Here is a 15968-nt window from a genome sequence, read left to right as displayed (position 1 = left end):
TGTAAATTGTCCCTAGTGTGTGGGTGAGTGGTAGAATTTGGGGAGAGTTGGCAACGGAATTGGTTTATTATTGTCACATGTACCGAGGTACAGTGGAAAAACTTGTATACTGTTCATACAGATTAATTCATTACACAGTGCATTGAGGTAGTACAGGGTAAAACAATAATAGAATGCAGAATAAAATGTAACAGCTGCAGAATAAAATGTAACAGCTACAGATAAAATGCTGTGCAGGTGGACAATAAGGTGCAAGCTCATAACGAGGTAGATTGTGAGGTCAAGAGTCCATCTTATTGTACTAGGGAACTGTTCAATAGATTTATAACAGTGGGATAGAAGCTGTCCTTGAGCCTGGTGGTACGTGCTTTCAGGCTTTTGTATCTTCTGCCCAATGGGAGGGAGGAGAAGAGAGAATGTCCGGGGTGGGAGGGGTCTTTGATTATGTTGGCTACTTTACTGAGGCAGCGAGAAGTATAGACGAGTCCATGGAGGGGTGGCTGGTTTCCATGATGTGCTGAGCCACAATTCTCTACAATTTCTTGTGGTCTCGGACAGAGCAGTTGCCGTACCAAGCTGTCGTGCATTTGGATAGGATGCTTTCTCTGGTGCATCGATAGAAAGTTGTTGAGTGTCAGAGGGGACATGCTAAGTTTCTTTAGCCTCCTGAGCAAGTAGAGACATTGGTGAGCTTTCTTGGCCTTGGCGTCTACATGGTTGGATCAGGACAGGCTATGGGTGACATTCATTCCTGGGAATGTGGGGAGAGAGTAGGTAATGGGGAAATAAGTGGGGGAATGGGATTGACAGGATTGCTCTGAGGGGCCAAATAGCCTGTGTTGTGAGAGATTTTTTAAAAATTAGAAACGGATTGTGGGATAGAAAGGAACTGGGAAACCCAACAAAGTTGAAATGAACCAGAATCGCATCCCACTGGCAAGGTTGTAGGTGAGACTGGAATTAATATTGAACGGTTCCCTTATACAGTGAGATGGACTATGACCTCACGATCTACCTTGTTGTGACCTTGCACCTTATTGCACTGCACTTTCTCTGTAGCTGTGACACTTTACTCTGTACTGTTATTGTTTTCACCTGTACTACATCAATGCACTCCGTACTACCTCAATGTAACTGCACTGTGTAATGAATTGACCTGTATGATCGGTTTGCAAGACAAGTTTTTCACTGTACCTCGGTACAAGCGACAGTAATAAACCAATACCAATAATGAGGGAAGATACCAATCCCAGGATAGGTGGAGCAAAAACCGAGCCGCTGGAGGAAAGCAGCAGGTCAGGCAGCATCTGAGGAGGCAGAGGGATGGTCAACGTTTCAAGTCGACACCCGTCATCAGGAGTCAAGGATCAGAGTTCCTCCAGCTCTGTTCCTGCTCTGGGTTCCAGCATCTGTGGTCTCCTGTGTCTCTGGGAGAGTTGGCACTGGGTGAGGAGACAGAGCCTGCTGCTTGGCTGCCCTTGATGGCAGTTACCTTGGGGTGTTGGAGGCAGCGGCAGTAACCCCGGGCACTCTAACCTACAGGGTGGACATCGCCCACCTGGTCCTTTACCACCTCACCAGCTGCTGCAGGAGGAAGTACTTCGACTTCGAGCGAGAGATCCTGGCGTTCGCCAACGAGAACTGGGACAACCTGCTGGTCGGAGAGGTGGGTACGGGCAGTGTGAGGGGGCGACCCTGGTGGGGTCAGAGTGCGGGGGTCGGAGACGACGACCTGGTGGGGTCAGAGTGCAGGGGTCGGAGAGGTGGGTACGGGGAGTGTGAGGGATGACCCTTCCTGATGGGATGTGAGTGTGGTGGTCGGAGAGAAGGGTACAGGACACACAAGGGCGGACTATCCCTGATGACGTCAGGATGGGACTGAAATTGTATGTAGAATTAACTCAGAAATGTGAACCGTGTGACTTGTCCATCTACCTCCTCCTGCCTCTCCCCAGCCTCTGATCTTCAGGGAGCCCTGTGAACCCAGGAGTATTACCATCCCTACTTTGAGTTGAACATTGAACTCAGATGTGGGCTCCAAAGTCCTTTAGTTTTTGGTGTTTCTACTGCCGGTTGAACTGTTTTATAACCAGCTGGTGTGGGACTGAAGTGCAAGCATCGGGTTGTAGGTCAGTGACACAACCACCACTCTGCCACACAACAGCCCACCTTTTGGGTTGGTCCATAGGTGACTGAGTGGGATCGGAGGGGAGACTCGCAAGGGTGTCACTGATACTCTTGTATGGCCACTCTCCGCTGCCCAAACCCGGTTCAGTAGCAGATTACTGACAAGAGTGGGTGCAGGATGGATGCCCACACAGTTGAATAACCTGCCAGCAACCGCTGGCCTTAAATGACGGGTCCCTGGGCAAGTGACAATCCTAATCTGTTCTACAGCAGGTTTCAACAGTTTTAGAAACCCCCTACCCCCTGCCATCCTGAGGCCACAGAGTGGATCCTCTGGTTGGTTATTTCTCTCTAGCCTAAGGCGTACGTTGACCTGTCATGTGGCTCTGCTGCGTAGTGCTCTGTTGCAGGAGGTTACCAGACAGAGGAAGAGGTTCAGGGACGTGCTCAGAGCCTCCTCGGAGAAATGCGACATTCCCCACTGACTCCTGGGAATCTCTGGCTCATGATGCTCAGCGTGGAGAGGGAGCATTCGGGGCAGTGTGGAGAGCTGCAAGGCTGTGCATCGGGAGCACACAGAGGTCCCGGAGAGACGGCGGATGGAGCACCCCACCTCACAACTCCCCACCCGCCCCGTCGGACCCCTCCTGCCCTGTCTCATGGAGTCATAGAGTTCCACCTCATGGAAACAGGCCCTTCAGCCCGATGTCCATGCCTTCCTGAGCTCGTCTCATTTGCCTGCGTTTGGCCCATATCCCTCTAAACCTTGCCTATCCCTGTACGTGCCCAAATGTCTTTTAAACATTGTAATTGTACCTGTCTCTGCTGTTTCCTCAGGCAGCTCGTTCCATACACAGACCACCCTCTGGGTGATAAAGTTGCCCCTCAGGCCCCTTTTAACTCTTTCACCTTAAACCTATGCCCTCTAGTTTTAGACTCCCCTCCCCTGAGAAAAAGACTGTGAACCTTCACCCTATCTCTGCCCCTCATGATGTTATGAATCTCTTTAAGGTCACCCCTCAGCCCCCTTCGCTCCAGAACAATCCCAGCCTACCCAGTCTCTCCGTATAACGAGCCCTCCAGTCCCGGCAACATCCCTGCGAGTCTTTCCTAAACCCTCCGCAGCTTAATCACCTCCTTCTGTCTGAGGCAGAGTCGACCCGTCCCACACTGGCTTCATCAGCCACCTCAGAACTGGAACAGAAGCAGATCATCCTTGATCCCGAGGGCACCTTGAAGAAGGAGGAAATGGCTAATCCACCACAGACCAGGCACTGAGCCTTCCAGTTGCTACACTCAGCTTGTCCTTCATCAGGGGACGTGTTTCCAGCCGTCTCTATTTTACAGCACCCGGATTTTGTTGGGTAAATGTTATTACATTGATTTTAAGGGGCCATTTTTGACTCGCTCCCCTTTATCTGTTTCCAGCTCTCCAACGCCACAAAGGCCGAACGCTATGATCAGCTCCTGAATACCCTGAACAGCCATCGGGAGAGGTGAGGAGAGAACCACTTCTGGTAGTTCACCGGCTTTAAATGTGGTGGGTTCAAGAGCACTGACATAGGTCGACGCTCCCACTGCAGTACTGGGCAGTGTCCTGATCGGTAATCCCCCCTGACCATCGACACCAGCGCATCACCTGGTTATTACTGTACTGCAGTTTGACTGCTTCTCTCTCTCCCCCTCTCTCTCTCACACACACGCATTCTCTCTCTTTCTCTCTCTCGCATTCTCTCTCTCTCTTTCTCTCGCATTCTCTCTCTTTCTCTCGCATTCTCTCTCTTTCTCTCGCATTCTCTCTCTTTCTCTCGCATTCTCTCTCTCTTTCTCTCGCATTCTCTCTCTCTTTCTCTCGCATTCTCTCTCTCCTCGCATTCTCTCTCTCTCTTTCGCATTCTCTCTCTCTCGCATTCTCTCCTCGCATTCTCTCTCTCCTCAAATCTCTCTCTCTCTTTCTCTCACATTCTCTCTCTCCTCGCATTCTCTCTCGCATTCTCTCTCTCTCTGGCATTCTCTCTCTCTCTCCTCGCATTCTCTCTCTCTCTTTCTCTCGCATTCTCTCTCTCCTCGCATTCTCTCTCTTCCTTTCTCTCGCATTCTCTCTCTCCTCGCATTCTCTGTCTCTCTCTTTCTCTCGCACTCTCTCTCTCTCTTTCTCTCGCACTCTCTCTCTCTTTCTCTCGCACTCTCTCCTTCTCGCACTCTCTCTCTCTCCTCTTCGCACTCTCTCTCATTCCCTCTCTCCCTCTCCCTGCTTCCTCTCTCCCCATTTTTACTCTATTTTTCTGCCCAGAAACACCATTTTCTCTTCATTAATTTTCACTCTCTCTCTCGTTCTGCATTTCTGTGCATCTCTGTCTGTATCTATCTGTCATTCTCCCTCACTCTGTGCATCTCTCTCTGTATCTATCTGTCGTTCTCCCTCACTGTGCATCTCTCTCCCTCTCTCTTTCTCTGCATCTTTCTCTCACTCTCTTTCTCTCTGTGCAACTATCTCTCTGTATCTCTCTCTTTTCTCTTTCCTTGACCTCTCTTACTCTTTATCTCTGTTTCTCTCTCATCTCCATCTATCCTGCTATCTCTCCATCTTTCTTTCCACCTCTGTCTCTCCAATTACCTCCCCGTTTGTCTATCTTTCACTCGGTCTGTATCTTTCTATCTCTCTCTGTCTTTCCCCACTCTCTCCTTTCCTCTCTGTCTGTCTCTCTAGTTACATATTCAGCTCTCTCCCTCTCTCTCCCCATCCCCCTCTTTATCTACCTATATCTATGTATTCAGCTCTCTCTCCCTCACCTTCAACACCTTGTTCCCTTATACGATGAGATGGGCTCTGACCTCACGATCTACCTCGTTGTGACCTTGCACCTTATTGCACTGCACTTTCTCTGTAGCTGTGACACTTTACTCTGTACTGTTATTATTTTTACCTGTACTACATCAGTGCACTCTGTACTACCTCAATGTATCTGCACTGTGTAATGAATTGACCTGTACGATCGGTTTGTAAGACAAGTTTTTCACTGTACCTTGGTACCAGTGACAATAGTAAACCAATACCAATACCCATTCCTCTCTCTCCCCTCCCTCTCTGTATATTAATTTATCTTTTCTAACAATCTCCCCTCTCACTTTCCCTCCCGCCCCCTCTTTCCCCTCCCCCCTCTACCCCCTCCCCTCTCTCCCCTCCCTGCCCCCTCACCCCAATCCCTTCCCCTCTCCCCTCTCTCCCACCCCCGTCCTTCCCCCTCACCCCATCCCCTACCCCTCCCCCTCTCTCTCCCACCCCCCTCTCCACCCCCTCTTTACCTCCCTCCTCTCTACCTCCCCCATCTCTGGTTGTTTCTGTCACCCTCCACATGTACCCGTTCTTCCCCCCCCCCAACAACACCCCAGCTGTTTCTGGCACCCTCCCTCACCCCCTGTACCCTCTCCCCCCCCCAGCGTCCCCCACATTGGTTTCTGATGTCCCCTCCCCCCCCGTGGTTTCGGACACCCCTCACCCCCTGTACCCTCAAACCCCAGCGACCCCCCCCCAGTGGTTTTGGACACAATTTCACCCCCCCCACCCCCTATCTCCCCCCCACCCCCATCTCCTCTTCCCCCCCCCAGTGGTTTCAGAACCCCCCCACACCCCCTGTCTCCTCCCCCCCACCCCCAGCACCTCCCCAGTGGTTTCTGACCTCCCCTCACCCCCTGTCTCCTCCCCCCTACCCCCAGCACCCCCCCTGTGGTTTCTGACCCCCCCCACCGCCTGTCTCCCCCCCACCCTCAGCACCCCCCACCCAGTGGTTCTGGACTCCCCCCACCCCCCCCCCCCCGTGGTTTCAGACCCCCCTCACCCCCTGTCTCCTCCCCCCCACGCCCAGCACCCCCCAGTGGTTTCTGACCCCCCTCACCCCCTGTTTCCTCCCCCCCACCCCCCCAAGTGGTTTCAGACCCCCCCCCTCACCCCCTGTCTCCTCCCCCCCACCCTCAGCACCCCCCACCCAGTGGTTTTGGACTCCCCCCACCCCCCCAGTGGTTTCGGACCCCCCTCACCCCCGTCTCTTCTCCCCCCAGTGGTTTCTGACCACCCCCCTCACCCCCCGTCTCCCCCCCCCCCCCCCCAAGTGGTTTCAGACCCCCCCTCACCCCCTGTCTCCTCTCCCCCCAGGTTCGTGTCCGGGAAGGAGATCAAGAAGAAGAAGTGCATCTTTGCTCTGCAGGAGCGCCTCCCCCCGCCGCCCCCGCCCCCTGCCTCCCTGCGGGAGGTGGCCAGACAGCTGACAGTGCCTCTGGGCAGCCTGTCGACCCCTCCCACCAGGTGGGTCCGCGCGGGGGTGGGGGGCTGTGGTTGTACCCGGCTCTCCCGCAGCATCCATACCACGCAAGCCCAGGCCCCTGGTCGTGCGTGAGCTCAGAGTCCTCGCCTCCCCCCCACCTCCCCATGGGTGGCGGGTGGCACCAGCGCCTGGAGCGTCCCACTTGGATTCCCAGCCCACCCTGTGACCTGTGGCCTTGTTCGCCCTTTGCCCGCGTCGGCCCCGTTGCATCCGGCGTCAGTGGGTAGTGCCACTGTCTCCGCGCCAGGGACCCAGGGACAGGAACGTGGACAGAGGAGGTTCAGAGGGACGTGGGCAACATGGGACTGGCTCAGGAGAGGATATTGGTCTGCATGGAGCCGATGGGCAGAAGGGCCTGCTTTGTAGTGTATGGTAGCAGACACAACCCTTGGGCTCTGATTCCCCCCCCCCCCCCAGGGTCACAACCCCTGGGCTCTTGATTCCCCCCCCCCCCCCCCCAAGGGGATGCAACCCGTGGGCTCTGATCCCCTCCCTCCGGGGACACAGACCCTGGGCTCTGATGCCCCCACCTCCCAGAAGACGCCTCCTGGGCTCTGCCTGCCCCCCCCCCCACCCCCACAGGGGACACAACCCCTGAGCTCTGACACCCCCCCCCCCCCCTCCAGGAGGGACGGCCCAGTGACGGGAGATGCTGGAGGGTGGAAACGCTGATGTGTGGCCCGGATCAAAGCCGGATCTTGGGCAGGGAGTCACGGTGATACCGAGCCCTGCATTGTTCTTCCTGTGGCCTCCACTGGTGGTGTGACTCTGCCACAGCTGAATGAACATTCCCTCCACCCTCGTCTTCCCCTTCCCTCCAACCTCACTCCCTTCCCTCCAACCTCACTCCCTTCCCTTCCCCACCACATCTCGTTCCTTCCTCCCAAACTCTCCCTCCCCTTCCCCCTCACCTCCAACCTCACTCTCCCCCCCCACTCCCCCCTCACTCCCAACCTCACTCACTCTCCTTCCCTCCCTCCCTTGCCCCCATTGTCACCCCCCCACCCCCCAGGTCCACACTCGAGGGGCTGAAGAAACTGAGGACAAAGAGACCACTGCGCCGCCGAGACCCCCAGGACCTGTACACACTGAAGACCAGGAAAGCCCGGCGTCTGCTGCAGAAGGCCATCACTCAGGTATCTGGGGGGGGGTGTATGAGGGTGGGGCACGTGAGGGGGGGGTGTGAGGGTGGGAGGTGGGGCGCGTGGGGGTGTGTGTGAGGGTGAGGGGAGATGAGGGGGGTGGCGCACGTGAGGGGTGTGTGAGGGTGGGAGGTGGGGCACATGAGGGGTGTGTGAGGGTGTGGGGTGGTGTGTGAGGGTGAGAGGGGTGGGGCGCGTGAGGGGGTATTTAAGGGCGAGGGGGGCAGGGTGTGTGAGGGTGAAGGGGTTTGTGAGGGTGGGGGGTGAGGGGTGGGGCGCGTGAGGGGGTGTTTGAGGGTGAGGGGAGCGGGGTGCATGAGGGTGAAGGGGGGAGGTGATGAGAGAGGCTGTCACACAAGGCTCAGCGATGGGGAACCGAGGGAGGGTGGGGGTGGGGTAGAGGTGAGGAGAGAGGTTGGGATGAGGCCCAGCGACGGGGGTAGGGGTGGACTATTCCATGCACCCACGTGTTATGTGTTAAATATGGAGGGGTTGTTTGCCTCCACTGCCTTGTTAAGCAGTCGGTCCCCAACCTTCCACACTCAGGTGTTAGGAAATTTCCTGATTTGCCCCTTCTACTTCCTTCTGCACTTCTGAGTAGGAAACAGGGTCTTCTGTTGACTGGGGGCTTCTGGTGCAGCTTCGGTTAATTCCCTCCAGTCAAATCCTGGCAACATCCTCGTTAATCTCCGTGTCCAGAGCTGTCCCTACTCCACTGGAGTGTGGCAAACTATTTATCTACCTCCTCTGCTGCAGTTAGAGGGTTTGGGGCACGTACTCTGTCCCTCTGCATCATTGCCCCTCCATTTAGTGGGTATTCCCTTGTCTGCCCTGCCACAGGGCAGTGTGCCGTGCCACACACTCCTCTGCATTGAATTCCGTCTGTCCCCTTTCACCAACCTAACCAGTCCTTTGATGTTATCGGCCGTCTGAACTTCCTTCCTCGCTGTCAGAAACAGGGCGGTTTTGCTATCGAGTTCAAACTGACTGTGGCTCCTTCCATTATCCCCATCCCTGATGTGTACTGGGACATGGGGTCATCACTGATCGTCCACCCATCCTCATCCCATCGTCCCATGTATTCCGTCCTAACAACAAGCTGCAGATCCATGAAAGGTGTGTGTGTGTGTGTGTGTGTGTGAGAGAGACTGTGTGTGTGTGAGAGAGACAGTGTGTGTGTGTGTGTGTGTGAGAGAGAGTGTGTGTGTGTGAGAGACTGTGTGTGTGAGAGACTGTGTGAGAGAGACTGTGTGTGTGTGAGAGAGAGTATGTGTGTGTGTGAGTGAGACTGTGTGTGTGTGAGAGAGACTGTGTGAGAGAGACTGAGTGTGTGTGTGTGAGAGAGACTGTGTGAGAGAGTGTGTGTGAGAGAGAGAGGGACTCTGTGTGTGTGTGTGTGTGTATGTGTGTGTGTGTGTGAGAGAGAGAGGCCCTGTGTGTGTGTGTCTGAGAGAACATGATCAATAAAGACAAAGGAACTTTTGCTCTCCCAGTCTACCTCGTTGTGGCCCTTGCACTTTATATTGACTCCCTGCACTGCACTGTCTCTGCAGCTGCGACACTATATCCTGCATTCTATTTCCTTTCTACTACATTGATGTACTTGTGTGTGGAATGATCTGTCCAGGTGGCACGCAAACTAACGTTTTTCATTGCATCTCAGTACATGTGACAATAATAAACCAATTACCAATACCACTGTATGTGTATGTCTGAGAGAGACTGCATGTTTGAGTCCGTGTCTGTGTGTGTGTCAGACTGCGTGTGTGTGTCAAGGGTACGTGTGAGAAGGAGACTGTTTGTGTGTCAGAGAGCAAGTGTGTGTATGTGTGAGAGAGATCGTGGGTGTTTCTGGATCTGAGTGGATGTGTGATGGTGAGAGAGTGTGTGGTGTACACATGAATGCTTTCTGTGTGGTGTGTCTGAGTGTTTGTGGCATGTGTGCCCCTGTGTCTGTGGTGTGTGAGTTTGCCTATGTGTGTGTGGTGAGTGTGAGAGTGGATGAGTGTTGTGTGAGATGGGGTGTGGGTGTGTGAGTGTCTAGAAATCAGAATATCAGGAACAACATTCCCATGTCTGTGATGGTCCGTTTGGTCTGATCTATTTCCAGCTCCCCTTTGCACACCCCTCCATCCTGTTCCAGAAGGTCCCAACCTTGGAGTCTCCAGTTGATTCCCAACCCTCTCCAGGGAGATCATTGCTGGTTTCATGCACAAGGTGCAATTGGTGGTTTCACTCCCGGGGGTGGCGGTGACTGAGGTCCTGCTGCATTGCTGGGAGGGTGACCTCGGTGTCGGCAGGGCGGAGAGTCCTCACTCCTGGGCTTTGGCTGCTCCTGAGCTGAGTCTGTGTTCGAGCCCGAGATGGATTGGAGTTGGGAGTGCTGGGATTGAGGGGTATGGGACTGGGGATGGATCAGATCAGCCCGTGGTGGCGGACAGCGCGTCTCTCCTCGTGCCCCTGTTCTTCATCCACAGTGCGTGTTGGCGGGTCTTCAGCAGGGGCCCAGGGTCTGCGCAGGGGGGCTGACGCACAGTGTCTTTGTGCCTGCAGAACGTGGTGGCGAATCCTTCCAGCCCGAGCCAGGCCTACCAGGGCAGCAGAGGCAGTGCCAGCGCATACCCCAGCAGGGAGAACACCGAGAGGTAGGAGCCTGCTCCACAGGCAGTGGGCAGGGATGGTGGGAGTAGGCGTCCGGCCTCGTCCACGGAGGGGGGAGAGTTTTCTTGGTAGATCAGGGGAGAGACGCGCACTCAAACTACCACACACACACGTACCTGCTCTTCCTCTCCCTCTTTCCCTGCCTTGCTCTCCCCCTCTCTCTCCTCCTTTCCTCTCTCTCCCTCTCTCTCCTCCCTCTCACCCCCTCCCTCCCTTGCCCCCTTGCCCCTTTCTCTCCCCATCTCTCTCCCCCTCCCCCTCACCCCCTCTCTCGCCCCCCCTCTCCATCACTCTCCACCCTCTTCCTCCCTCTCTTCACACCCCATCTCTCTCCCCCACACTCTCTCTCTCTCTCCCCTTTCTTTCTCCCTCTCATTTCCCTCTCCTCCCTGCCCCCTTGGCAGTCTTTCTTCACCAATGGATGTAGCACCATGGGAGCAGCTTCCCCAGAGGGACTGCAGTGGTGCGGGGGGTCTCAGCCCCAGCCTCTCAGCGCAGTTGGGGACGGGAGACAAAACCCAACTTTGCCAGTGATGTCCACACACTGAAAAACAAACCGGAAGTTGTTTCCCCAGCTCTCGGCAGACTGCAGTGAATCTCCCTGTAAACAGATAGTGTGTTTTAGCCCCTTGTGTTGCAGTGGGTGTGGGGGCTTGACGACTGTTTCAACCCTTTCCCTTCTCCCAGCAGAACGCCTCCAAAGATGATGTTTGCCTCGATTCAACCATCGTCCAACGCCGTCCGCAGTTTGGAATCGTCCTCTTCCTCCTCATTCGAATATGGGTGAGTGTTCCCCCTCCTCCCTCACTGATCTCCCCTCCTCCTGTATACTATATACGTTAGATGTAAGGCCGTGTTGTGTGGTTATAAACCTGCTGTACATATCCAGTGCACAATGCACTGGCTGTGCAGTGTGATGGCGGTCTCCAGTGGGTGGGGTGGGATGGGGTGGAAGGTCCTCACACAGAGATGGGGTGGGATGGGATGGGATGGGTGGAAGGTCCCCACACAGGGGTGGGGTGGGGTGGGGTGGGTGGAAGCTCCGCCGTACCGATCCAGTCTCACCGCCCCCCCTCTGCTACCTCCTAGGGACACCACGGGCAGCCAGACCAGGGCGGCTGCCGGCGGGGGTCGCCTGTCGGACGGCGAGGAAGCTGCCGACCCCCCCGAGACGGAGCAGGAAGAGGAGGAGGATGAGGACGAGGAGGGGGAGGAGGAGGAGGAGGACGAGGAGTGCTCCGACAACCCGACGGACAGCCGCTCCCAGTGCGACTCGAGCGACGAGGACCTACCCCTGTCCTACTTCTGCTCCTCAGTCAACAGCTACTTCGGGGCGATGGGGAGGCTGGCACGGGGAGAGACGGTGCGGATCCTGGCCCGCAGGCTGACCCTGGACAACAAGGTCCAGTACCTGGTCGAGTGGGGCGGCTCTTCCATGTTCTAGCAGCCGGCGGAGGGCGGGCGCGAGGAAGGTGGACGGGCGCCAAGGGAGGAGGTATCAGAGAGGGAGGTGCCCACTGCCCTCTGTCCCCACCAGCCGCCTGCCCCGCTGCAGGTTTTAAACCCACGTGGGTTTTTCTGAACTTTAGAAGGTTCCGGCCCTTGGCAAGGTTTGGGAAGCATGTGCTCCCGTCCACAGAGACCCTCGCCTGTCCTGGGGGACTGACAGCAGACTCCAGCACTGCACTGGAGGATCGAGGGCAGGGGTAGGGAGGGGAGGTGTCGAGCTGTCCTTCCAGACGATGGGGGGGGGGGGGGTGGGGAGGGTGTCCTTTGTGAATTACTCGGAGTTCTGTGTGTTGGTGATGTGTCCCCATCACCCACCGGCGTGTCCCCGTCATTTATGATGCTTTTGTATCCTGCTCAACCCCATCTCTCCCCCTCCTCTCTCCCCCTCCCTCTCTCCCCCTCCCTCTCTCCCCCTCCCTCGCTCCCCCTCCCTCTCTCCCCCTCCCTCGCTCCCCCTCCCTCTCTCCCCCTCCTCTCTCCCCCTCCATCAAGCCCTTTCATCATTTCAAACACCACAATCACTTCCTCCCCCAGCTCTGCAGTCCTTGTCGATGGATCTAAGCTCGCCGTTAGTTGTACACTCTTTCTGGCTGGGCGATTGTTTCTCTCACCCCCTGCCCTAGCCCCCATCATCCCACCAACGCAGCCCCAGTCCGCCCCCCTCTCCTTGCCCGGAGAATAGGCTGTTGTTTCGGGGGTAGGAGTTGCCCTGTTCCTGGTGAAAGGATAGACAACAGGCGAGTTACCTCTTCACACCGGTTCCCCGGTGTGGCGTCTGCTGCTCCCAGAGATCGTGGCCCGGTGCTGTGTGAGGGAACTGGTGTGGGAGAGAGGGGGCTCAGGCAACACCGTCCCACCTCATCCCCAGTCACTGCCCAAAGCCGCTGGAAATCCTCCCTTCCCTCCTATCCCAAGGTAGCCTGGTTCTTCTCTCCTTGTGGCAAGGGGTGTGTTCAAAGCTGTTGTTGGTATTGAACCCACAGGACTGTCGGGGTTAATCCCACAGTGAGTCAGGAGTTAATCCCTTTGGGATGTTGGGGGTTAATCCCACAGGATATCGGGGGTAAATCCCACAATATTCCAGGGGTTTATCCCACAGTGAGTCAGGAGTTAATCCCATTGGGATGTCGGGGGTTAATCCCACAGGATATCGGGGGTAAATCACAATATTTCAGGGGTTAATCCCACAGTGAGTCAGGAGTTAATCCCATTGGGATGTCAGGGGTTAATCCCAGGATATCAGGGGTAAATCCCACAATATTCCAGGGGTTTATCCCACAGTGAGTCAGGAGTTAATCCCATTGGGATGTGGGGGGTTAATCCCACAGGATATCTGGGGTAAATCCGACAATATTTCAGGGGTTAATCCCATAGGTGTGGGGGGTGAATCGCACAGGGTATCGGGTTAATCCCATAGGTGTGGGGGTTGAATCCCACAGGCTATCAGGGGTTAATACCACAATATTTTCAGGGGTTAATCCCACAGGTATGAGTGGTTAATCCCACTGGGATGGTGGGGGCTAATCCCACAGGATGTCAGGGGTTAACCCCACAGGATGTCAGTCAGGGGTTAATCCCACAGGATGTTGGGGGGTTAATCCCACAGGATGTCAGTCGGGGGTTAACCCCACAGATGTCACAGGGGGTTAACCCTACAGGATGTTGGGGGGTTAATGCCACAGGATGTCAGTCAGGGGGTTAATCCCTCAGGATGTTGGGGGGTTAATGCCACAGGATGTCAGTCAGGGGGTTAATCCCTCAGGATGTTGGGGAGTTAATGCTACAGAATGTCAGGGGGTTAACCCCACAGGATGTCAGGGGGTTAACCCCACAGTGCTGTGGGGGAGGGAGTTCCAGGGTTCAGACCCAGTGATGAAGGACCAGATAATACATTTCTAGGTGACCTGGAGGGGAACCTGTAGGCGGTGGTGCCTGGGGTGGTCGGGGTGCCCGACTGGTGGGGTTGGGGATGTGGGGAGTCCCACGGCACACAGCAGCTCCGGGTGGGGAGCTGAGCCTTGGGGGGAGGAGGGACTGGGGCTCGACCCCTAACCCTTGGAAAACCCACACAGACTGTCCGGGGGTACCATTGAGGGGGGTGGCACTCACTGCCTTCCTCAAGTCAAGGGGAGGAGACTCGGACCTGTTGCTCTGTGCAGGAGCCACACAAGAGGCTAACCCCCAGCCTCCCTGTGCCCCACCACTCTCCCATCCCGCCCACCCCCTACTGCCCGCTCCACCCCTCCCTGACCCACCTACACTGCCTCGTCCCCTACCCCTGGATCAGAATTCCCAAAGCAAAGTGTGCTGGAGGTGAGGGAGCAGGTGGACCGTCCCCTATCCTTCACCCCACTCACTTCCCTCCTCCACCAGCCATATTATTCCTTCTGTCCCCCCTTCCCCTCCCTGTAACTATCCCCTACCCATACACTGTGCAAGCACGGCTTAAACTGGTGCATTTGGCCTCAGTGCCATCCTGAGGGCTGGGGTGGGGCGAGGGCTTTGGGAGGCAAGTGGTGCACCCATTGGAAACAGGGTGAGAGGGGAAGCGGAGCGATTCAGGGGCAGTTGTGCAGCCTCTCACAGTCAAACAGCCTTACCAGAGGGTGTCAGTAGGGGGAAGGGGAGGGGTGTGTTTCAAACGGATGGGGCAGAGCTTGGGGCAGGGAGGGCCTTTCAGGGGAAGGGGTGATGAGTGAGGCTACGGTCTTTTCTCTGGGCTCCCCGGGAGGATGGGGTGGGCCTTGCGGAACAGGTGCTGCCCTCCATCCAGCACACCGGGCATCTGCATGAGGAGCTGACGGCTCGTGCACCGCACACACTCTGCTGGTTTTGGGGGCACCAGCTTCTCTCAGCACCAAGCCAGTGCCCCAGAGAGTAGGCTGCCTCACCCGAAGGCAACCGGTGCCCAGAGAGGGTCGGGCACCAAGGAGCAGGCACCAATCTCCGTCAAAGTGCCACCAGAGAGAAAACATGCACACCAAAATACCCCCAGAGGGAGCTGGACACTGAGGCACCAGGCTCCAAGGTCAAAGTACCCCCAGAGGGCATCATGGAAGGGTCACCAATCTCCAAGGTCAAAGTGCCACCAGAGAGAATGGGCACCAGGGACGGTCCACCAGTCTCCAAAGTGCCCCCCGAGGGAGCTAGGCACTGAGGGAAGGAGCACCAGTCTCCAAGGTCCCCCAAGGAGAGTTGGGCACCATACCAATCTCCAAGGTCAAAGTGCCCCCAGAGAGAGCTGGACTGAGGGAGAGGGCACCGGTCTCCAAGGTTCCCCAGAGAGCCGGGCACCGTACCATTCTCCAAGGTCAAAGTGCCCCCAGTGAGGGCACCATGGAAGGATCACCAGTCTCCAGGGTACTCCAGAGAGAGAGAGGACACCATGGAAGGATCTCAAAGGTGCCCCAGAGGGAGTTGGGCACCAAGAACCAATCTCCAAAGTCAAAGTGCCCCCAGAGGGCACCATGGAACGATCACCAGTATCCGAGGTCCCCCAGAGGGAATTGGGCACCAAGTACCAATCTCCAAGGTCAAAGTGCCCCCAGTGAGAGTTGAACACTGAGGGAGGGGGCACCGGTCTCTAAGGTCAAAGTGAGGGAAAGTTTATTTTGTTATTGTTTAAAAAAATTCTACACACACACACATATATATATAAATATATATATAAATATATATAATTATATAAAAATAAAGATTTTGCTTTGTGTAAAATTCATTTTGTATTTGGGGAAAGGTGTGCCTTGGTCAGGCGAGCGTTGGGTTGGTTGTTGTATCTGTTGGGTGTTCATTCTGGTTTCTCTCTCCTTTGAAAGGTAAAGTCTGGGTTTGCAAAGCTCCCGGTGTCTCGCGTTGCTGCTTTCGGAATTCCGGGTGCACCGTCCATTGGCAGCCAGGGACCATTGACCAACCTCCCCCTCCCCCCACCCCCAAACATCACCACGTGTCACTGAGCTAAGGGGTCCCTGATATGACTCCATCGCCACCATTGTCACGCCGAGCAAAATTTCCCAGATTTGCGATTTCCCAACCCCTATGGCGTTCCAGGCAAAAGCATTCCTGATGGCCATGACTCCAAAGGGGTTGGGAAATCACAAATCTGGGAATTTTTGTTTGGTGTGTGATGGAATCGCGTTAGGGACTATGGTGTTCCAGGAAAATGCCATTGTGAGTGGCCTCATCTTAAAGTTGGTCTGGATCCTCCACT

The 15968-nt window shown here is 55.8% G+C and overlaps 1 protein-coding gene across 3 annotated transcripts in view; it reads left to right on the top strand.

Moving 5' to 3' along the window:
• phf1 (PHD finger protein 1) overlaps window positions 1–15456 on the top strand; it is a 48720-nt gene extending 33264 nt beyond the window's left edge. For 2 of the 3 annotated variants that reach the window (XM_052043559.1, XM_052043558.1), the window contains exons 10-16: window positions 1543–1666; window positions 3556–3623; window positions 6281–6430; window positions 7462–7585; window positions 10145–10236; window positions 10940–11035; window positions 11342–15456. In XM_052043559.1, the coding sequence (XP_051899519.1) occupies window positions 1543–1666; window positions 3556–3623; window positions 6281–6430; window positions 7462–7585; window positions 10145–10236; window positions 10940–11035; window positions 11342–11696 (1009 nt within the window). In that variant the 3' untranslated portion in view covers window positions 11697–15456. The remainder of the gene's footprint in view (window positions 1–1542; window positions 1667–3555; window positions 3624–6280; window positions 6431–7461; window positions 7586–10144; window positions 10237–10939; window positions 11036–11341) is intronic. The other variant, XM_052043560.1, reaches the window with a different exon arrangement.
• The last annotated feature ends 512 nt before the right edge of the window (window positions 15457–15968 follow it).

Source organism: Pristis pectinata, chromosome 34 (genome assembly GCF_009764475.1).
Source record: "Pristis pectinata isolate sPriPec2 chromosome 34, sPriPec2.1.pri, whole genome shotgun sequence".
Taxonomy (NCBI): Eukaryota; Metazoa; Chordata; class Chondrichthyes; order Rhinopristiformes; family Pristidae; genus Pristis; species Pristis pectinata.
Note: the sequence above shows the minus strand (reverse complement) of the source record. Positions and strands in the feature narration are given on the sequence as shown.